The following is a 24,175-nucleotide window of genomic DNA, read 5'->3' as shown; positions in this document are numbered from 1 at the left end:
CAACTTTTTTTCCCCCGGAGGAATTCTTGAAAAAATTGTCAGGTTTCTAGGAACCCTAGCTAAAATCAATACATTGCAGGTCAGTAGGAAAATTGCCCCTTACATTGGTGGCCATTCAGTAGAATGTCCCCCTTACAGTGATGGTCAGAATGTCAAAATGATTATTGATGTCATGCAGCTGGCTTTGCCAAATGGCATTGGACTCAGAACCACACAGACACCATAAAATGAGAAGCCAGGTAGACATAGCTAAAGGATTCTCTAGCAACCTTTGGAAAAAACCTGGAGTTCCACAGAACTCTGGATGGAAATGTCTGCACTAAGCTGCGGAGATAAAACATAAATAGCATAAAAACAGTCCATAACCCAATCTAAAAACAGCATATCAGAGCTGGACTTGATGAATTCTTTAAATGCAATTCAGGAACTGTTGAGAATGTTGGTCCTAACATAAGAGGACACATATAAATGTGGACCTTACCTATTCCATTCGCACCTTATAGCACTTGAACAAACAACTAAGTGACTTATCACATAGGCTTAGCAAATTTTTTAGAACACAAAAAAAACCTTTGCAGAGCTCATAGTGAAGTTTTAAAATATGCTCCCAAAAACTGATAACAGACCCCAATGCTAGGTGTTTTACCCTGGGACTACTCTCTACTCTGTTCAACATCACTAATGGCAAAAGAAAGGGGTAGCCTCTTTACTCACATTCACATTTATTTACATTCACACTCAGCTGAAGCTATAAGGTTCACATCCATAAGTTTTAGGATTGAATATAGATGTTAAAATACAATTTTTACTTATATTTTACTTGAGAGAATGTGTCCTACCTGCCCCCTCTCTTTTCCCATTACATGCTGTGGTGCATGTAACAAGCTCTATTGGGATACCATTACAAAAATTTAAAGCAACATGACTCAGTATATTAAAAAATGTTTAATGGTTAATATTTATGGTAATATAATTATTTGCTAATGTTTATATACGTTATTTGTAAATAATATGTTTGTATATCTTTGCAGTATATGTACAGATTTGTACTCCAATCTAAGGCCCTTTTGAAGCAGGACTCCCCGCAAAACACGTAGACCAGTTTCCCTGATTCTTCATCCAGGACAAGCAGACCCTGGATAGACCCACAGTAACTGTGGTTTTAACTAGTTGTATTCAACTTTTTTAAAGCTAACCATTTGTATATGGAAATTAAATATTTGTTGATTTTTTTAAGCCTATTTGGTATGTGTATTTATTAGACCTTGCAAGGTACATGTAAAGTCCCACCCCATTTTTTTGTTCTTATTTAGTATTGGTATAAAGCTGTATACACCCACCTCACATCTCTTTTGGCACATTTACAAAGTATTACTTCATTAGATTTCTGATCAATGTAATGATGTATATTTTTGCAATTTCCTGGCTGGCAGAATCTCAATGGTAAAAATGCTTTTGCTTTTAACCATTCTCTACTTTTTTTGAATGCTCTAAATCTCCCTTCCCACCCCATCTATTATTTTAAATTAGTTTGTATTTTATGCTTTAGGAAGTGTTTTGTTGTTTATAGTCTTCTAGGTCGAATTAGAACTGTACAGTACGGTAGTGTCTTGTCTCATGATCATGTGCATCTAAGATATATATATATATATATATTGCACATTATTATAAAATGATATACTGTAGGACCTTATTGATGCCAAACCAGGCTGAGTGTATGGAAATTATTTCTTGTGAACATGATTTACAAGCAACAGAGAAAAGCTGTTGACAGCAAAATCCATCTCCAGTTAATTCAAATGTTAAGAGGAAATGGTAATGTGCGGGAATACATCAAAGATAGAAAGCAAAAAAAAAAAAGATTTGCATATAGTGCAGATTTGTAGACAGGTTGTGGTGAGACAGGAGCATATAAGATCTAAGAGCTCCAGAAAACCACTTGGTTGCACAGTTGGGACTTCATAACATGTCATCACTTCTATCATAAACCAAAATATGAGGGGTTTATTAGTAGCGACTGGAACCATGTAAAATATATATATTTTTTAAAGATTGTATGCCCCCCTGGGCAAACTGCACAACCAGGGCTGCTGGTAATTATCATTAATAGGGCTTGTGTTGATTTTTTTTGCATCAGAACTGTTTCTCACTCCATACAATTCAATAGTTGATGCAGCATATAAGGTGGTCAAACACAGGTCAGAAGGAGGTCAACTGCAAGTCAAATTCACAGTCAATGAACTTTAAATGATCTAAGAAGCATGTCAGATTGTTGTCAGAGGCAAGTGGAATGCACCTGAAAACAATCTGCAGGATGTAACCACTGCTTATAGAAGGCTCTGTAGGTCAAATTATCTATTTTCTATATATTTATCCATTGAGCATTGTTAAAAACTTTGTATTGTTACCCACCTGTTTTTCTCCACTTGGTCGTCTGTAACTTAAAAGTAGTTCCACAGCTCCCACCACTTCCTTCCTTATTGCATACAACAGAGCATCGCCCACATATACAGTGTGACTGAGTAAAAGCTCCATGATTTCCAAGTTCTCGTTCTCTATGGCTATGAGAAGAGCACTGCGGCCAAGTGGATCCATGCAGTTGATGTTGATATTGTAGTAGATTTCGGCTTCCGCCAGAGCATGCTTGACGCTGGCATAATCTCCCTTCTCCACGGCAATGAGGTAGGCCTTTTCTTCCAGTGATAACTCCGCTTCTGCTCGCACAATCTGCAGAGGAATCCGATCTCTGTAGGGTGAGTAATTCACCTTTTTGTAGTACAGCTGGGCCATTGTTCATAATGACATTAAAACCTGTAGGACAAAGTGTGAAAGAATCTAATCATTAAAATAATAAATTACAGACACAAAACTCATACTTACACATTTATAGGACCACATAAAAACTACTTGTTCCTTGCAAACATAGGAAGAAACTAAATGTCAATGTAATAAAGTGATTGTAAAGATTTATTTTTTCTAATAACAAATCTGTGTAATGGTTTTGCACATAATTGCCTCTATCCTCATCTTCTTGGGCCCTCTGTCAGTGCTCCTGTCTCCTTCTTATCCCGGTGTGCCACATCCTGCCTGCATCTTTTGACACACAGTGTGGCTCAGTTGTGCTCCCATCACAGAATTTGGCTCCCGCTGCTATTAATCTGCCCTATGAGGAGGGAGAGAGTGGAAAGAGCTGCTGCTCTTGGGTACAGCACTGGATCGAGGTTGGGCTCAATTAAAGTGGATGTAAACCTGATTCTTGACATTTGAGCTGGGCACATATATCTTCAGCATTTTGTTATCCGCTTCAATGAGCTAAGTCCCGTAGCTCTCTCCTAAACTGTTCCTCTGTTATCAGCCTGATAACTCCTGACAAATTCTCAGACTTTTTAGACAAAAGCAGCCTGAATCTTCTGTCCAGGGAGGTTGCTAAAATAGATTAGCAGAGAGCAGGTCCTATTACAAAACCCCTCTGAGAGTCGCTGCCTATGATGAGAGGGGGTGTGTGCCTTTCCTCCAATCAGCAATGTTAGCTATCTTGGCTGTATGCCCAGACATCAGACTCTGTGTTAACCAGGAAGATAAAATCTCCTAACACGATCTCAACTTTCTAAACAGTATATAAATGTAAAGACAGCAGATATACATGTAAAACCTAGGGAGATTGGTTTCATCCCTGTGTATCATCTGAGGCTGTTCACTTCACTAAGTGTATGAAGGGTTTTCATCCACTGTAAGTATAAGGGAGGTCCGGAAAATGTACACAGAGGGTTGTTTGCATAGAATGCATTATGGTAAAAAAATTAAAAACTTCTACCTTTACAACCACTTTAACCACTTAAGGACCCCCCACTGTATATATACGTCCTCTTTTTAAACATGGATATCTCAGTAACGGCAGCAGCTGCTGCCACAACTGAGATATCCATGTTTTCAGCTGGCGGCCGTGTAAACGATAACGGCGGTCTCCGCGGCGGATTCGCCGCGAGATCGCCGTTATCGGTGGCGGGAGAGGGGCCCCCCCCCCTCCCGCCGCTTTTCCGCGCCCTCCGCCGCTTACCGGAGCCGTCGGTAGCGGCGGAGGAGATCCGATGCTGCCGCCAGGAGAGTGAGGACTTGAGTGAGGGCAAGATGGCCCCCACCCGTCCTCATAGCTCTGCTGGGCGGAAGTGACGTCAAAACGTCAGTCCCGCCCAGCCTCTTAAAGAGACAATTTTTTTTCTGTCATTTTTTTAAATGACAAATTTTCCTTTTTTTTTTTTTTTTTTTTGCATTTAAGCCTAAATATGAGATCTGAGGTCTTTTTGACCCCAGATCTCATATTTAAGAGGACCTGTCATGCTTTTTTCTATTACAAGGGATGTTTACATTCCTTGTAATAGGAATAAAAGTGATCATTTTTTTTTTTTTTTATATTTTAGTGTAAAAAATAATAAAATCAATAAAATTAAATAAGAAAACAAAAAAATTTTTTTTTTAAAGCGCCCCGTCCTGACGAGCTTGCGCGCAGAAGCGAACGCATACGTGAGTAGCGCCCGCATATGAAAACGGTGTTCAAATCACACAAGTGAGGTATCGCCGCGATCGTTAGAGCGAGAGCAATAATTATAGCCCTAGAGCTACTCTGTAGCTCAAAAAATGCAACTTATAGAATTTTTTAAACGTCGCCTATCTAGATTTTTAAGGGTAAAAGTTTGACGCCATGCCACGAGCGGGCGCAATTTTAAAGCGTGACATGTTGGGTATCATTTTACTCGGCGTAACATTATCTTTCACAATATATAAAAAAATTGGGCCAAATTTATTGTTGTCTTATTTTTTAATTAAAAAAAGTGAATTTTTTCCAAAAAAAGTGCGCTTGTAAGACTGCTGCGCAAATACGGTGTGACAAAAAGTATTGCAATGACCGCCATTTTATTCTCTAGGGTGTTAGAAAAAAAAATATATAATGTTTGGGGGTTTTAAGTAATTTTCTAGCAGAAAAAAATGTTTTAGTCTTGCAAACACCAAATCTGAAAAACACCTGAGGTCTTTAAGTGGTTAAAGGAATTTTCCAGGTTAACATCTGTCACAAATGGCAACTTACAGAATGTTCAAAGGATATGTTTACTAAAGAAAAAAATTATTAATGCACATTTTTGCAGGTAATAAAATGTCCATTTGCTATTTTTTTTAAGGAGCCTGGAAAGCATTGCACCAGTGATCAGCAGATCATAGATGGCATGGTTCGGCCTCAACCCTCATCAAAGGATTTGACTAAAAGCAGCATGAGCCAATGGCATGTGAGAGCAGGGAGAGCTGCTACAAATGGGCACAGTGCTGGATCAAGTGAGGTTATCTATAAGGGGTGTTAGGGAGCAATACATGTACTGGAACCATTTTTACCTTAATGCAGGAAATGGTGAATTGGCAGGTCATGATATAATAGTTTGGTTAAACACCATTGGATATACAGTACAGTATTGAAAGCACTGTACAAATGATTTGACTCCTGTGGTCTCTGTGACTGTACTCTTTATTGGTACTCATCCTACCTATCCCACCACACCTCCACTGTCACTTACAATTCTACCTCCTCCTCTCCTCTTGCTTTTTCTGTCAGGGTCCCCAGGGTTCTGTTCTTGGACCTCTCTTATTCTCAAACTACACCTCCTTCCTGGGTCAGCTTTTCTATGCTGATGACACCAAAATCTATCTTTCTATCCCTTAGCTCACTCCATCACACTTTCTTATGCATCACTAATTTACTGACAGACATTGTGATCTGGGTGAATCACCACTTTCTCCAAGTCAATCAATCCAAAACCAAGCTCATAATATTTTGTCCACAATATGCTCCTTCCCCGGACTTCTCTGTCAAGATCGATGGCACAACTATCAGCCTATCCTCGGTTGGGGCAAGGCATAATCCTGGACTCCAAATCCGAATACTGTCCAAATCTTTGCACCTCAACCTTCGCAACACATCCAAAGTACACTCTTTTTAACCAGTGTCACCACAAAGCTACTAATTTACTCCCTGCATTACTGCAACTCCCTCCTCATTGTATTACCTTTACATAGGCTATCCCTCCTTTAGTCCATCATAAATGCTGCTGACAGAGTCATCCTTCTTACCAACCGTTCAGTTTCTGCTACCCCTCTCTGCCAATCTCTGATTTGGCTCCCGCTCTCCTAAAGAATACAATTTTAAATACTAAGCCATCCATGACTCTGCCCCCCAGCTATATCACTAACCTTGTCTCAAAATATAAACCAAACCATTCTCTTCATTCCTCCCAAGACCTACTGATTTCTGGACCCCTTGTCATGCCCACCATGCTTGCTTCCAGGAATTCTCTTGAGTCTCTCCCATCCTTTGGAAACTTCCTACCCAAATCTGTATGAGAATCTCCATAAGCTCATCCCCCACAGTTATTACATTTTGTGTCACTTGACCATCCATTTTAGATTGTAAGCTCCTATGAGCAGGGCCCTCTGATTCCTCCTGCATTGTAACTGTACTGTCTACCCTCATGTTGTAAAGCGCTGCACAAACTGTTAGAACAATATAAATCCTACATAATAATAATAATAATAATAATAATAATAATAACAATAATTTCCAGACATTAAATAGTTTTTTGACCTTAGCTTCCTTGTTTAGGCTATTCCATGTGGAATACATACAACAGTTTTTCAAGAAATAATGAGGGATGATCAGGATAAATCTACATCTACATATCTAAATTTATGTTTTTAGCCACAAGGAAGATAATAAGGAGTTGCTTACAGCCTTTAGAACCCTAATTACTGGGAATATCCATCATGCAAAAAGTGCCCATTCAAGTGTTAAGGGTGGGAGGGCGAAAAGCATTAGGTGGGAACTTCAGGTGACGTCATGATCGGCATTTGGCACGCACGCTACTTCTGTACCGGTGTTACATGCTTGTTTGTACAGGAAACTTGTGAGTGGGAAATTTGTATGTCTTAAACCTTTTAAACAATAAAACACAATTGCACTATGGAGATTTCTCTACCTCTTTGTGTGGCCATTAACCTGCCATCGTATTGAGAGAAGTGGAGAAGCTGGAGAAACAGCATCTGAGCATCCACATATGAAAGGTGTATTTACATTCATAATCTGTGAAGGAGCTATAGAAACAACATCTGAGCATTTATCTGTGACAGGCGCATTTACACTCATAATTTGGTATATGAGGGCATAAAAGGGGAGCACAGCACCTTATCACATATAAGAACATTTGGAGCACTGAATGCAATTTTTAAGAAAGCACTATTGCACTTTGTTGGAAGGACATTGATGATATTTTGAACGTAATATTAAAAACTAATCATCATTTTTTTGAATTTTTTATAGTGTATATGTATGAATTTTATCATTTAAAAGGGACAGCTCTGGGGATCTGCATATATATCATTTAAAGGGACCATACACCTTTTTTTATAGCAGCAGCCCATGCACTAGTTTGTAGCATTTTATTGTTATTATTATTTAATAGACACTTTTTTCTACTTTAGCGCTGATATACAAACATTACATATAAAAATATGCATGTCTTTTTAAATAAATCTAGTGGACGTGCTTCAGTTTGACTTAATAGATGGCCAAAGAGTGATACTTTTACTGCTCTCTGTTCTATAAATATTATCTCATTTTTATGCAGTCAGCCTGATAGTCTCTTGTCTACAATGACCTATGGTCACAATTTAGTCTAGGGCTGTGCATTTTGCTTACAGGGGAAATGATAGACAAATCCTCTTGGGATGCTCCTGGCTGTACAACAGCTCAGTAAATCAGCCTTGCCATCTGCAATAAACATGAATGCCAGTACTGCCTATATCTAGGGAATTGTGCCGTCATGACACTCTGGTCTGTAATATTCTCCTTAATACTGCATTATAAAATTATTTTTAATAATTAAAATATTTTACGTCGGTAATTGTGATTATTTTTAGTTGAAGGGAGGTTTAACTTTTAGCTAATGTATGAAGGAGGCAAAACATGTCTCTAAGGTTTTCTTCTGGCCTGTACAGCTTCCCAAGTGTTTTAATAGTAAAAAAAAAAAGGGTTATAGTTTGCTGTCAATGTTATGTAATGAACATTTTTACACTTAAAGTAAACTGTAGTTTTAAAATGTAGTTAATGGGTTAGAACTTCGCTTGTGTTTATATTGGTATTCCTGTGGCTATTGGGAATATTATCACTCAAATTCTGTGTTATCACTGCGACAGGACATGAGCATAACTACTTTAGGAGGGACATAGACAGTAAAATACATTTTGGCAGGGGTTTGGTTTTAAGCAGCGATGTAAAGTGCATTCTGGTTTGTGTGCCTAAGATCCTGCATGCTTGAACAGACAGTCCCAGCCTGGGACCTCGTCTGCTGATGTGTTTCATTTGCAGCCTCTACGATTAGGTTCAGACATCTCATTTATTAATATTACTAGTATCTACTAGATTGTTGGTGTAGGTTAATATCAAACATAATTGTATGCAACACTTTGCTTTTACCTTTCATTGTTAAAATGAGTACTTTTTGTGATCTAGTACCACTGAATGTCTCTCTTCTACTGTCTAAATATTAACTTATCCTATGAACTAGGGCTGAGTTTCAATGAGCTAGAAGAACTATTAAATGTGTGTTTTGCTGCTTAGAATGTACAGTTATTTTATCTCCATGTTTCTGAGAGGCTTTAGATAATCCACTATGCCCTGATGAAGTGGCTTCCAGATTGGAGTATGACACAAGTTCAAGATCACTTGTAAATTGTGACATAATTAATGTCAATATGGCCGTATAAGAAGATCCTTCTAACAAACTATAAGAACCTATTAAACACGGGCAACAAAAAAAAATGCTGCGCTTAAATGCATACAGCAGATAGTTTTGTACAGATCTAAACGCAACACTATAGTAATTAATGAGCCTATACAGTACATACAGCTACTTTCACACAGCGGCGGCCGGTCCATTAGGGGCACTGAGGCACCGCCCCCCCTGATGCCAATGCTCCGGCCCCTAATCTCCATGAGGGTGCCAGACTCATAAATTTCTATTTTTATTAAGCACATGATTAGAGCCTGATGCTCCAATTTGCTTCAAAAGGGTTGGGTTCGGGGTGCAGAGCACTGCGCCCCAAGCTCACCCACTTGTGACATTAGTGAATCAATATTCGCTATTGTCTTCCAGCTTCACCTCCCGACCAATAAGGACAGGAGGCAGGTCTTAAGATCAGATTGGCGGGGAGCAGAAGCCGGCGTGGGTCTAGAAAAGGAACTCTCGTACTGGCAGCAGATGACCAACCTCATTCAAGACATGGGCCAGAGTCTTGGCATATTTTGATGGAACACCATGATATGGATGGAGTAAGTGCGGACCTGGCGGGGGGAGTGTGTTAGCCACCCAGACCCCCAAAAAATGGAGCACGAGCCGCCACTGCTTTCACATAAGAAAATGTGCACTGCGTTTACGCACACACAAAAAAGTAGGACGCAGCTGAAGATTTTACACACATACTGTAGATCTGTAGATTTTATGTGTGCATAAATACGTATAGATGCGAATACTTTACGAACTTATTTTACAGAGGATCTTGGAGCCTTGCGTTCATGCAGTAATTACACTTCTAAAAGCAGTGAATAGATATAATTGTCATTTATCTCTGAACAATTTTTGGCAAATTCTTAGTTGGTTGGAAGAAACTCTGTAAACTCTGTAAACTCCATGTGTAAACTCTATAATTGCAAGAGATTTATTTTTTGAGGGGGGTCGGGGGGGGTTTAAACAAATGATACCACATTTTTGCTTCCAACACTTTGTAAAATAAATAGAACCACAAAAGATTTCTTCTGATGCCGCGTACACACGACCATTTTTTACAACGTTAAAAACGACAACATTAAAAAACGATGTGAACATTTAGAGAATGTTCTAAATTTTTAATGCCCATTTGTTTACGTCGTGAAAAATGCTCTGTAGCCCACACACAATGGTTTTTAATGACATTAAATAAAACTTAATTTTTTACATCCCGAAAAACGGTCGTGTGTACGCGGCATGAGTGTTCCTGGCTTTGACAGAGTCAGTGCACTGCAAATTTTACAAGGGAAATCGTGAACCTTGACTTACATCAGAAAGATGCCATTAAAAATAGTAAATGTTCAAAAGACATAAACATACTTTTTTTTATTTTATTTTTATTTGGGGAGTATAGACATTTTATGAATCACTGCACTTCAAAAATAAAAAAGTAAGCCTTGCATTTTTGAACTGTCATGTCTTTTAGAATTTTGGTGTTTTTTGACCTGTTCCAGGACTAACTTTTTGTATCTAGAATCACTGAAAATGTCCAGTATCAGAATGTCCACTTTAATCTGTGCTTAACATAAACCATTACATGTAGAATAATTTTACAGGGAACCTGAGTGGGACTTTTGTCACATAATGCCAAGCTTCAACATTTGTGCAGTGGTGTTTAAAACCAGGAAACCTGGTGTCAGAAAGTTCAAGCCAGCCTACATAGGTAATGTAGCGGGGTATCGCCCTCCAGTTGTGATACAAAAGACTACCATTGCTGATCGTGAAGAATCTCAGCTCCCTCCTGTGGCCGAGTTGGGTTAGAGCCACCTGTTGTTTACATTTCATTTTGGTACCACAGTGAATGTTGGGGAATTGAATTCAGAAGGAGAAGAGACTCCATGTGCCCTGGCCTGTAATGAACTACATTACCCAGAGAGCAGCTGTGCAACCCCAAGATGCTTTGCCTTCTGTACCGCCTGCTGGGGGAGGTGATTTAAGGGGGAGGACGTGTTTGGAGCGTTCTCTTCAACCCAGGAGGAACATACCAGGTGTGTCTCCACGGGGAGAGGGCCGCAGTTGAGGCCTACTTATGCTCGGTGGAGCGGCTTGGAGATGAAGGGAGGGAGTTCTTCCGGAGTCATCGGACGAGATCCCAGTAACCCTGCGACCTGTCTGAGGACCGGAGACTGCTGACGGACCGGACGGTGTGCTGTAGAGGGACAAGGCCTGAACCGGTTGGGTGAGACGGGCACTTGCCTGAAAGTACTGATTGTCTTGCGGAAGGGCGGATCGTTGATATCCATCTTTGCGGTTTGACTATTCAGGAAGCTTTTAACAGTTTACTATTACCCTTTGGATTACAATTTGTTTATTTTGCACGCCAACGCATGCCAACGCACACGTGCATGAACTATTAGCAGGAGACTGTGTTGAACTTTGGCCTGGGACGCTGGGCCATTCTGATTAGTTATAACTATAGTACTTAAGGGTTATCTATTTAGGATTGTATATTCACTATATTCATTGCATTGCTCGTTGGTCGAGTAATCAGTTCCATTACTGTATATAGTATTGTAAAGAGGCAGAGAGCTGGGTGAGGTTTGACAGGAGGGCCTTTCAATGTATGTGTCTGTTGAGGGGGTCCCTCTTGCTGTGTACTCACACAGGTCTATATGACATTATAGCCTAGCTCACACTTAGGCCTTAATATTGTTATTGATACTGCAGGGACCTGCAAATAGAGTAACGTTTTATCCATGTTCTGTTGTTTCTTCTTTAAGTGAAGCATTACTTTGGTTATCTTGAAGTCTGTGTGCAGCCTGTCTTTCATACTGCAAGATCCCTTCCATTTAAAGTAATCCCTTTCTATTTGCATAATCTGTTGTAGTGCAACCGGATATTGTGCTTCCCCGCAAGCTACTGCGGTCCACAACTCCCATATTACCAGGTGTGTCAAGGGAGGGTTTTGAGCCATTTTAAGGGGTTAATCACAGAGCGTAGACCCAAAATAACCAGCAGCTCCTTCAGGTGTAGTGCTACAGTAAATTCAGCATAAGGCACCTTTTGCATTCATATGTGTATGTGCCTAGTTTCCTCAGAGTTGTGCATGGTCATGCATCTGTGCACAGGTATGGGAGCGCGTTCTTGCTTCTGTCTTGTAGTGTGTGCACAGGAGTGCATGAACACTCAAACTGAACAGTAGCACCAAACAGGGCAAAATTATTAACCCAGTTTGTCCCTGACTTCATCTCTGCCTGTCGTGTGGGTACCATTTTGCCTTCTGTTGCTGACCTTAGCTTACTCCTGTTTTCTCCTGATCAGTGAAATGCATCTTCTGTTACCTCTAGTTACATAATGTCAATGCTAATAAGCACCAGTGATATCAGTGGCATCATCATCCACTGGCACTTATGGCACTCCTTCATCCCCAACACACAGGGGTGCATGGACTGAAGCCCTTGTCATCCAATGCTCCCAACAAGATACCTGACACTTGGCTTGGGTTTTGTAGGTTCAGAGCAAAATAAAATGAAAAAACAGACTAGGTAGTTGACCGTCAGGTAAAGAATAGAACCGTTTAGCAAGGATGCTCAAAAACGAAATTAAGTAATAGAATATAAAATATGGCACGCTAGCAAGAGGCAAAATACTGAATGTTTTTAAAACCCCTCAAATGGTATCAATTTATTAAAATGGGTAAGATAATTAAATATATTCAATATTTGGTTTAATGTCTCCATTTACAGTGCAGTGTGGCTGAAGGTGACTGTTTTTCAGCAGAAGGAAAGCTGAAGGTTGTCTTCACCCAAATTGCTGCATTGTGACATTCAATTATAAACACTCAATCCCATTTGGATGTTGCCAGCTGTTCCTTCCTTTTCATATTTATGAGACTCTAGTGTTGGCCTTGATGTGCTTCCAAAGCTAATTAAAGATACAAGGTATGCTGGCAGACCACACTGTTACCTAAGTGTGCAGCACTGGCCATTAGCCCGCTTGGAATTTAGTTTTCTATGATCAACAAGTAGACTCAGTGATGAGCTTACATGGTAATTTTGCAAAGCCAAACACTGCATTGGATAGCAGCCCATTTCATTCTTCTTTTCTCATATGCTATGCAGTATCTGGACAGCAAGACGATAATCAATGTTTCCAGTGACACTGTTAGTGTTCTTAATAAATACATTGTTTGGCACAGGAGCAATTTACTTCACAAATCTACTATAATGGATGATGGATAATATTGTGATACATTAACAGAATAGACTCAAATATAGTTCTAGGAGACCATTTAGGGCTACTTTTAATATAAAAGGAAATCCTGTTAGTGATCCCTTTGGGGCTGTATCCTCTGCAGGACATATATTTTATTATGAGGTGCGTAATAATGCAAGTGTGTTATTTTTAACCTGATAAATAAAAAGGAACTACATAGCCTTTGGGACAGCTAGCAGGAATAGTGGAACTTCTTCATTTGTAACCTTTTAACTAAAAGTTATCAATCCCTTCCTTCCTTCCCTAATTCCTTCTTTCCCCACTCTCTTCCCAAATGGGAATGGAAATAATATTAATCCAATATACCTATTAAGCAAAAACAGTGACAATTCCAATTTTGAAAAGTTGAACTATCTTAGAATTAAAGTGATTGTAAAGTCTTGTTTTTTTCCTATAAAAATAGCAAGCATGTTATACTTACCTGCTCTGTTGCAGTGGATTTGCACAGAACAGCCCAGATCCTCCTCCTCGTGGGTCCTTCTTCTATGATCCTGGCATCTCCCTCCTGTTCGGTGACCCCACAGCAAGGAGTTTGCTATGGGGGAACCCGAGCAGAGTCACAGCTCCCTTTGTCTATTCAGACACAGAGCCCTGCCCGAGCCTGCCCCCTCTCTACCCTGATTGTCTAGCTGACATTGACATTATTAGGAGCCAATGGTGCAGCTGTTGTGTCTCAGCCAATCAGGAAGGAGAATCTCGAATGACTGAGACATTCGTGGACATCACTGGACAGAGAGGGACCTCAGACGAGTGTTAGTGGAAACTGAGGGGTGCTGCTGCACACAAAAGGCTTTTTATCTTAATGCATTAAGATAAAAAAACTTTCTGGCTTTACAACGCTTTAAGTTTAGCTCATTGCAATTTAAATGACCCTAGAAAATTAGTCAGCACCTTTTAGGGTTTCCAAATTATGCAAGTATTTTATATTATTTCCAGTGATTTCTAGTAATGATAGAAGGAAGCAAACAAAGCAGAAACATGTAAACTATTCAATAGCTTTAAGTTAATTATAGTGCAAAAATGTCTTTACCTGCTTGTAAACTTTGTGGATTAAGTTTAATGTTTATGAGTTTCAGACAATTGGTCATGCTTGCCTCTTCCATGTACAATACAGGTTTACTAGTCATGCATTGTACATGATAACACTGACAGACTGCTGTAAGTCTTATGGAAAATGCACCATATTCCATAAGCTATGCAATACAGCCTCTTCATCTTACCTAGGACTTAACAAGCACTTAATCTTTGCGGTGTGAGGATGTGGAAACCCTGGCTAGACGAAACAGGATGTTCTATATAAAAATCGCCATTCAAATTCAATAAATATTTTAACCCGCTATCGGGCATTCCTTTATGGGGAAGACGTACTTAACGAAGTACATTAACTTCAAAAACCTGCACAGGGTGTGATGGGAGGGTGGGAGGGTGGGTGAGGGTTTGCGGGGTGGGGGAGGGGAGGAGAGGCGAGGTATGACAGTTCAGAAACAGGTGTTTCTTCACTTATTCACAATGTCACAAAGAACGAGGGTAGGAAAAGATAAGGGGAAAACAGGGAAAAACGTATGGTTGTGTATTGTTTATAATATGTACGATGATGTAACACTTTTTTGTATTTTTTTTATATATGCAAACAATAAAAAAAACATTGAAATTAAAAAAAAAAAAAAATCTTTGCGGTGTGGGGAAGAGGGGGGCAGTCTGTCGTTGGGCTTTAGGATGACTATACAAAGGAAACAGTGCTCATCTTTTAGAAGGTATGGTATCGGACTCTGTGCTAACTGAGTCATTTTAAAGTGTCTCATAAAATAAATGTCTCAGTTTGTATTGTTCTATAACAACCAAACCGATTAACACTTTCCTTCTCCAATTCAATTTTTTCAGCGCAGCTTTAAGTTGAAAGGGTTGCTATGAGTTAACAGAAACTATCAGAGACAATTATTCCTTAAGATGCTGATGAATGAGCCTGTATATTTCTGTACCACGCTCATTTGGCTTTTCAGTGCCATACATTGTTTGTTTTTCAGTGTCTTTTCTTTTTAGATTGGATAGCTGGTTATCAAAGCTGGCCTTATTATTGACAAGTGGTTTCAAGAGTGCAATTGAGAAAGGAGATTTTAAAAGGAAGTTTTCTGGGCTTATATGTGCAATGTGAGGCGAACCCTAATGACACCCTTGTGAGCAGAAAAATAATTTAAAATGTTCAGAGCAGAAGTGGCAGGGAGATGTCCCTGCCCTGACGTAGGAATACAGGCATACCCCACTTTTAAGTACACAATGGGGTTTATTTACTAAAGCTGGAAAGTGCAAAATCAGGCTCACTTCTGCATAGAAACCAATGAGCTTCTAACCCCAGCTCGTTCATTTAAGACTGGTAATAAAACATAGAAGCTCATTGGTTTCTATGCAGAAGTGAGCCTGTTTTTGCACTTTCCAACTTCAGTAAATAATCCCCATTGCATACTTAAAAGTAGGGTATGCCTGTACTGGGGTAAGTGTCTGCAACAAAATCTTTTGTGCATGATCCTGAACAGAGACAGGTTTATACAGCTTAACTTCTGCATCAAACTTGCTATACTTCACAAAAACCCTGAACAATGTACCCAATATTTTATAAGTGCGGCACGGGTGCTACTGGGTATAACAGATAATGCTGGCCACCATCTAAAGTTTTATATCCTAAAATGTTCTCTATCCCAGATGAGAACATTTGCTAAAATTTAAACTGCCTACTCCACCCATGTTACACAGGACAAGCAGCATTTAATGGGGCTCTAACATTATACAAATGTACATAAGCAAAAAAAAAAATCTTAATTTTTTTGCAAAATATGGGCTAACTGCATTAATGCACAGGGGCTAACAATTTAGACATATATGAATATATGACATATGTATATATCTTCTGTGTAGGCTGCCCCCACAACTGTGTTGGGAATATATCGCTGAATGAACTTACTCATTCCTGGGTGACTCTAATGCCGCATACACACGACAGTTTTTCGGGTTGTAAAAAATTACGTTTATTTTTTTTATGTCATTAAAAACGATTGTGTGTGGGCTTCATAGCATTTTTCAGGTTCTGAAAAACGGGCAAAAAAAAAATCGAACGTGCTTCTATTTAACGACGTTTTTAACGTTGTAGTTTTTCGGGTTGTAAAAAATGGTCGTGTGTGGGCTTTAACGACATGAAAAATCCACGCATGCTCAGAAGCAATTTATGAGACGGGAGCGCTCGTTCTGGTAAAACTACTGTTCGTAATGGAGTAAGCACATTCATCACGCTGTAACAGACAGAAAAGCGTGAATCGTCTTTTACTAACACAAAATCAGCTAAAGCAGCCCAAAGGGTGGCGTCATCCGAATGGAACTTCCCCTTTATAGTGCCGTTGTACGTGTTATAAGTCACCGCGCTTTTCTAGAGAATTTTTTTTCACAATCGTGTGTAGGCAAGGCCGTTTTAATGACCTGGTTGAAAAAAACATTGTTTTTTCTAGAGCCTGAAAAACGTCATTTTTTACAACCGAAAAACGACATTACTCCCCGGCCCTTTTTTTTCCTCTTCCTCTCTCCCATTCTCATATTTGGCAAAAAACTTCAATAAGCTTAACTACTAAAATACATTTTCATAACTTTGCCTTCATACACTATAGACCCTGTAGCAATTTTCTAGTTTCGCTAATCCCGTTACTACATGAACACTCAACTTTCAACTAGACTAAAACATTTCTCTATTCTCAGTTAGATTGGTACAATTGTCTCTGCAGGACAGAGATATGTTGGAGTTGATTTACTTAAGGCAAATAGGCTGTTCACTTGGCAAGGGAATTTCCCCTTACATTAATGAATTAAATAAAGCTATGCTGACTTCCATAATCCAATTATGTGCAAGGAAAAATACAGTTTATTTTTTATTTCCTTCACATAATTAACTAATCATTGCAAAGTGAATTTTCACCACGTTCACTAAGCTAAAGGGACAATTTCCTTACAAAGTGAATTTCCTATTTACTATGGGCCAGATTCACGTAGGTGAGCGGCGGCGTAACGTATCGTAGATACGTTACATCGCCGCAAGTTTTCATCGCAAGTGCCTGATTCACAAAGCACTTGCGATGAAAACTACGCTGGCAGCCTCCGGCGCAAGGCAGGCCAATTCAAATGGGCGTGTGCCATTTAAATTAGGCGCGCTCCCGCGCCGGACCTACTGCGCATGCTCAGTTTTGCAATTCCCGTCGTGCTTTGCGCGCCATGACGTCATTTTTCCGAACGGCGACGCACGTAGCGTACTTCCGTATTCCCGGATGTGTTACGCAAACGACGTTAAATTTTAACGCGGGAACGACGGCCATACTTTAGACAGCAATACGATTGCTGACTAAAGTTAGGGAACCCAAAACGACGACTAAATTTGCAACGGGAAACTAGACTAGCGGCGACCTAGCGAACGCGAAAATCCGTCGTGGATCGTTGTAACTCCTAATTTGCATACCCGACGCTGGTTTACGACGCAAACTCCCCCCAGCGGCGGCCGCGGTACTGCATCCTAAGATCCGACAGTGTAAAACAATTACACCTGTCGGATCTTATGGATATCTATGCGTAACTGATTCTATGAATCAGTCGCATAGATAGAAACAGAGATACGACGGCGTATCAGGAGATACGACGGTGTATCAGGAGATACGACGGCATATCAGGAGATACGACGGCGTATCAGGAGATACGCCATTGTATCCCTTTTGTGAATCTGGCCCTATGCCCTTAGTAAATCAACCCCATTGCATCACCTACTGTATGTATGAATCCTAGACTGTGTATCAGTGACTCTTTATTTCTACAGTATGTAGTAGAATAAATTTGTAATAATGTACTAATTCAAGGAAGGACTAGGGGCAGGGCATACAGGAGGACTCAGGGAGAAACTGTCCATAGGCCAGTGAGGTCATAAGAAGAGACATAGCTGCAATGACCTTCCCCTACCTTCAATGTATACAATCAACACGCTTTTAGCTGCACACCAAACACCCCTTATCAGGACTTTGATAGGATTAGCAGAATCTAGCCACAATGCCTTCATAAAACTGTCAGACTTGCAAGACTGAGTAACTATATTCTTAACAAATACCCATCCCGATCTCATCAGGAGTATTAGTTAACAGTTGTAAATAGCTCAGCTGGTGGAATGGCCAATACCCATTCCTGATTGACTGGTTATTAGCAAAGACTCAAAAACGTCAGTGTATTTCATAATTTCTGAAATAATAACAGTACAGCCCGGAAAATTACATATTTATCTCCATCAGTTAATTAGTAGCGTTTTGAGCCCATACGCCACTACCCTAGGAAGAGCAGAGCCAACCAAATTTCTCTCCTAGGTGAACTATGCATCTGACATCTATCATATTTAAATCCATTTAAACGATAATTGCATGCTGGTTAATAATATAGAAGTTGGCAACCTGTAAAATGTAGATATTCAAAGATATTAATACCTATAGAAAAGTGTATCTGGAACATGGCCACAGAGACATCACAGTAGCCACACCTTAGACCAGATGATTGGTCAAGTCATTTCTGTTAAAACCCCCTCGAGGTCCCGATAAGAGGACTGCAACCACATTTGACAGCTCTTGTGTACGAAAAGAAGAAAGAGCTGTCAAGTTATGAGAGCCACTATAACAATTTACTAATTGATTGAGGTTTGCTAAATCAGGATATCGCCAAGTATTTTCACCCTCAACTCCTTTTTATTTCTCTGCTGCATTCTTGTCTTTCTGTATTTTTTGTAATACCTTTTATTCTGTAAAAAAAAAAAAATTGCATCATTTTTTGGCTTTTCATTATCAAAACAATAGTTTAAAAGTGTTAAATTGTCACTAATGCCCTAATGCAGAGTTTAAAAGATCCCCGTCTCTTGAAGAGCACTACTGTAGTGTAAATCTCTGAATATGCACAAACAAAACCAAAGAAATTCCCAGCTCAATTTTCTGACCAGCCTGCTAACCAACCGAATTGGCCTGTCTAACCGTATGCTTTAAAAACAGGGGTTTAGTTTGCACACATTTGCAAATGCATGCATAAGCTACAGAGCCCTGTCAAGGTTCCCCCAGTATTTGTAGTCCTAGCTCTACATTTTGAGAGCCTCCACAGTGGAATCACATGCATTATAATGGATAGACAGAGGGTAGGTGAGCCTGGAGGGAGCCCATTCCCCCTTAACCACTTTAAGACTGCCAACCGCACATATACTGCAGCAGGGAGGATTTCCTTACCGAAGATTGGGGCGCCTCCATCCGAGAGGCGAGGGACAGATCGGCTTCGGGTGACAACATTGCGGGCGCCCGGGACAGGTAAGTGTCCATATATTAAAAGTCAGCAGCTGCAGTATTTGTAGCTGCTGACTTTTTTTATTTTTTGGGGGCGGAACTCTGCTTTAAATGTCTAATATGGGCTGTGTGTACTGAGCAGCAGAGGTGACTTGTCTAACTAGGACAACATGTACCTTATCTGCTTCTAACTAAATAGAAAAGAAAAATAGAACCATAAAATTAAGGGTAGGTGAAATGAATCGGGATAATGGAAAAAGTGAAAGTAATGGCCCGCTTGAAAAGATAAAATAAAATTACTGAATGTGGTTAAACTAAAAACACACCAGAAACACTAAATAATTTTAATCATGACTGGAAACAGCAGCAGCTTTGAGGGCATTGTCTATTTGAACTAATTCTGCTGTATTATGCTCCCAGTAGAATGTGTAACACAGCAGAAAGAAGTCATGTATTGGTTATTATGTGTCCTCTTGAAATAAATCACATCTGATTCCTACCTTGTCCTTTTATCCTTTCTTTTACCAGACGTTCATAAACTTCCTACAATGTCTCAAACAGGAGAAACTATTTAAAGGGAAATCATGTCTTTTCACTAGACATTTTGAGTTATTAATATTTTACTATTTTTAAAAGGTTTTACAAATTTTTACATCTCTGTAAGTATTTATGATTTATACATAGTATATTTATATACAGGCGGCCCCCAAATTACGAACAAGATAGGCACTGTAGGTTTGTTCTGAAGTCAAATTTCTTTGTAAGAACAGTACATTTTTTAGTGTAACTCCAGCCTGTGCAGTGATGTGGGATGTACCGGGCGCTTCTGGGCATGCAGTCTAGTTATTTGTGGCTCTTGTGGCTATGCAGTACTACAGTGTGGGATCTGTCCGGCACTGCAAGATGGCTGCTCAGCGGTATTTGGACCAGTATGGAGCGCAAGCAGGGTGACGTCACGCCACCTCCGTTAGTAAATAGCAGTCCTTCACAACTCGGATGCTCATAACTCAAGGACTGCCTGTATACTGTATAGTACTTTATCTGTAATTGCAAATCCGGTCTTAATTAGATATGTGTGTTTTAAAATGCAATCGTCATCTTTGCTGATTAGTTAGTATGCAAAATCCCAATTACAAGATAAGCCAATTAAAACAGAAACACCAAAAATAGACTAACTTAAAGCGGAGGTCTGCTCACCACTGCAAAAATAAAAGCCAGCATACATACTGCAGCTGCTGACTTTTAATAATCGAACACTTACTTGTCCTGGAGTCCAGCGATGTCGACACAACAGCTGAGGTTTCCATCAGCTGTTGGGTGCATGCCACCTCCCTTGCGAGTAAGGAAACCCAGCAGTGAAGCCTTACGGCTTCACGCCGGGAACACTATTGCGTATACGCTCCTCTCTGCTCCTCTCTCATACTGGCCCAGCAGCCGGAAAGGGAGGAGGGAGAAGGAGGGAGCCCCAGCCATGATGTCATAACCCACTATAAAAAGCGAACTGGTACAAAGGTAATAACTGTGGGGGGGGGTAATTTGATGAAGAAAGAAAAAGTCAGTTGTTAGGCAGAGATAGGATAGGCTTTCCGGAAGAGATATGTTTTCAGAGATCACCAAAAGGTGGGGTAGGAGATAGCTGGACAGATTAATCAGAATCTTTAGGTGTGAGGAGGTAAAGCCAAGTGAAATAGAGGGCAGGAGGTCTTGAGAGAAGCAGCAAGAGGATGTATATTTTGAGGCAAGAATGGTAATATCGGGTGCAGAGTTGTGAAGGGCTTTGTATGGTATTTTTAGTAGGATGAGCTTAAGGTTTGGTCCAAACTCAAAGTCAGTCTATATATATTATAATCTCATTCACTTTGAAAAGATTCAGTTTTAGGAACTGGTGAGGTATCCATGCTGGTGTATTAGTTAGCAATGTAAGAGGAGACTGAAGGGGTGAGATGAGGGGTAAATGGATAGATTTGGGTAGATAAGCATAGAGGTGGGAGGTTATCATATGATCAAAGATGGATGTGTCAATTTATAACTGGAGAAGAATCAGAAAGTTCAAAAAGTCCTGAAGGCCAAGAGAGTGGAATTTTATTAGGAAGAGCGATGGGGTCAACTGTATGAAAGGAAGCAGACATGTCTTATAGTTTAAATTTAGCAGTCACATAGTCATTTTAAAAGGCAGTTTCTGTGAAGTTTTGCAAGCAAACTCCAGTTTGTAAGGGGTCATAAAGGTTTTGGTCGGTAAGGCTGCAGTTGGTTGTAGACTAGGTGTTCTAGATGTTTAAAGTTAAACGGGAGCAAGGAGATACATCTTAAAGAGGAGCTTCAGTCTCCTCCCAAAATATATAAAGTCAGCAGCTACAAATACTGTAGCTACTGACTTTTAATATAAGGACACTTACCTGTCCAGGGATGCAACAATGTCCTCACCAGTCAGCTTCAGGTGCAGGCTCCAACATCTTAGGTATGGGAAACAAGCCGTGAAGCCGGAAGGCTTCACAGCTGGTTTCCTACTGTGCATGCCCAAGCCGCACTGCACTTTCTGAATGGTCCTGCGGTCTTCTGGGACCTGTGATGTGCCAAACTTCTGGACAGATTTCCCTGGTGATCTGACCGAAAGTGGGATCGGGTAGCTGTTAAAGCCAGGTACCTGCTCCCCCCAAAAACTGCCAAATGTGGCAGTGGAGGGGGAGGGATGCAAACAAGAGATTCCACTTTAAGTTTTTCAGGCTGTGGGGTCCAGTGAGAACATTATAGCTATGGGGGTGACTAATCCATGTTTTAAATGGGAGTGGGGATATGAGGTGCTAGTAGAGCTGGGAAGATTGAAGATGGGAGTTAGAGAGCAATTAATAGAGCAGGAAGGTGACCATAGTAATTGTGAGGGAATGGGGTGCAGGGGACATGTGTTTAGGTAGGCATCTGAAAAAAGTTTGGTAACCTCCTCTATAGTAACAGGGTCAAACAGGCAACTTATTGAATGTGGTAGTGGACAGAGTATGTTAAGTGGGGAAGATATGTGTACAGTAGAGATGTGCCTACCAATTGTATTAACCTCCCTGGTGGTATGATTATTTCAGATTTTAGGTGCTGAAAGCGGTACCATTATTTTGCAAGGAAATTTGGTGTTTTACATTGTAGGCCTGTACTCCTTAGGAATAACTCACTTAAATCTGTCCAAACAAGAGTCTAGTAGGCATCCCGGGTATGAAAAAGTTTGAAAAACAAAATCATAAATTATAATATAATAAATAATTATAAATATTTATAACAAATAATAATATAATTATAATAAAAATTATTCGATAATGTAATCAACTCAAAATCACTGAAATTTGCTCAGTTGCAGAATTGTCGCTGTCATTGCTTTTATTTTTTTATGACGAATTTCCCCACAAATCGCTATCGCTCAATTATAATTTATTATCGCTGTTTTCTAGCTGCTCTAAAATCACTTTTGTGATTTTCACTTTCAGTGCCCCAGAGGAAGCGATTTATCGCGAAACCGGTCGGGCGGAACGAGTGCTGCACCGGATTACCCCCTCTACTTGCACGACTTCTTTACCATTTTTACGGGTTATATTGGACAGCTTCCGGCCGGAGCTCCAATTTGACATGCTCTATAACACTGTTTAAATGTAAGTGTGTTTTTGACTTTTTAAAAAATAAACGCATCATTGGTTTTACACTATTGCGGTCCCTATATGTCTTTCCATGGTACCTGATAAATGGAGTCTAATAAGCACCAGGAATGAGATAAGGATTGGTCTCCAACTCAGCCCACCTGCACTCCGATTATCATTGGTTTATCCTTGACATGCTTTCTGGGGTCCTCTTTTAACTAAGAGACCACCGGATATCCGGTAAGAGGCTTAATTTGCTTTCGGTGGTGGATCACTGCTTCTGGATAGTCACTCTAAAAACCTGGATTTTTATTTATGGACTAATTGGTTTTCCCCTTTTTTTTTCACTATACGGGTGAACAGGAACTTTGCCGTTCCCTTAAAGACTTCATCTTTTCTTTTTATTCCCTTTCCCTCACTTATGGACATTGATTTGTATCATGTGGTTTGGGATTTTATTTCGTATGTATAGATTTAGCGCATCTTTTTTGTCTATGTTATCACTGTTCCACTGTACACAGTAAGGTGCAGCTTTATTCGTTCACATCAGTATTCTTTAGGAGTACCTTTGTATTGTATTTGTATATAATTAGCGCAGTTGCTTCCCAATTCTTTTTTCCTAAAATCACTTTTGACATAAAGGGACACTTTTTGGTTGCTATGGACAATCTACAGTTTGCAGGCAGAAAGAACAGTTTTTATTATACAAAAGTACATGCAGGGCACTGGGCAGACCACTAGGGACAAAGGGGGTGTGTATTTTTTTACATACAATACTGTAATCTATAAGATTACAGTATACTGTATGTAATGTGTTTATTTACTTTTTTGAATTTGGCGCCGATCTCCGCCCCCGTGCGTCGTAACGTCGTAGGGAACGGAGATCGGCGGCACACAGAGACACTGTGTGAATCGAGCGAGGACGCCGCTCGCTCACACAGCGGGGAGGCATTGCAGGATCCAGGGACAAGGTAAGTAACTTTGTCTGTGGCTGCTGCAAGGCGATCCCGAGTCTGGCTCGGAGATACCGCTTTTGGTACAGAAATCTTACCCCGAGCCAGACTTGGGAATACCGCCAGGGGGGTTAATCATGTTTTTAAAGTGATTGACAATCTCCTGCGCTGTGAGAAAGTTATGCCCCGTACACACGATTGTA

The 24,175-nt window shown here is 40.1% G+C and overlaps 1 protein-coding gene across 1 annotated transcript in view; it reads right to left on the bottom strand.

Annotated features, from left to right (window-relative positions):
* Positions 1–24,175, bottom strand: part of TRPC5 (transient receptor potential cation channel subfamily C member 5) — a 391,753-nt gene that overhangs the window by 226,333 nt on the left and 141,245 nt on the right. Inside the window, exon 2 of the mRNA XM_040323870.1 lies at positions 2,413–2,811. Within this exon, the coding sequence (XP_040179804.1) occupies positions 2,413–2,790 (378 nt within the window). The 5' untranslated portion in view covers positions 2,791–2,811. The remainder of the gene's footprint in view (positions 1–2,412; positions 2,812–24,175) is intronic.

The sequence above is a fragment of the Rana temporaria genome, chromosome 9, assembly GCF_905171775.1.
Source record: "Rana temporaria chromosome 9, aRanTem1.1, whole genome shotgun sequence".
NCBI classification, from domain to species: domain Eukaryota; kingdom Metazoa; phylum Chordata; class Amphibia; order Anura; family Ranidae; genus Rana; species Rana temporaria.
This window is presented reverse-complemented; position numbering and strand designations above follow the sequence as displayed.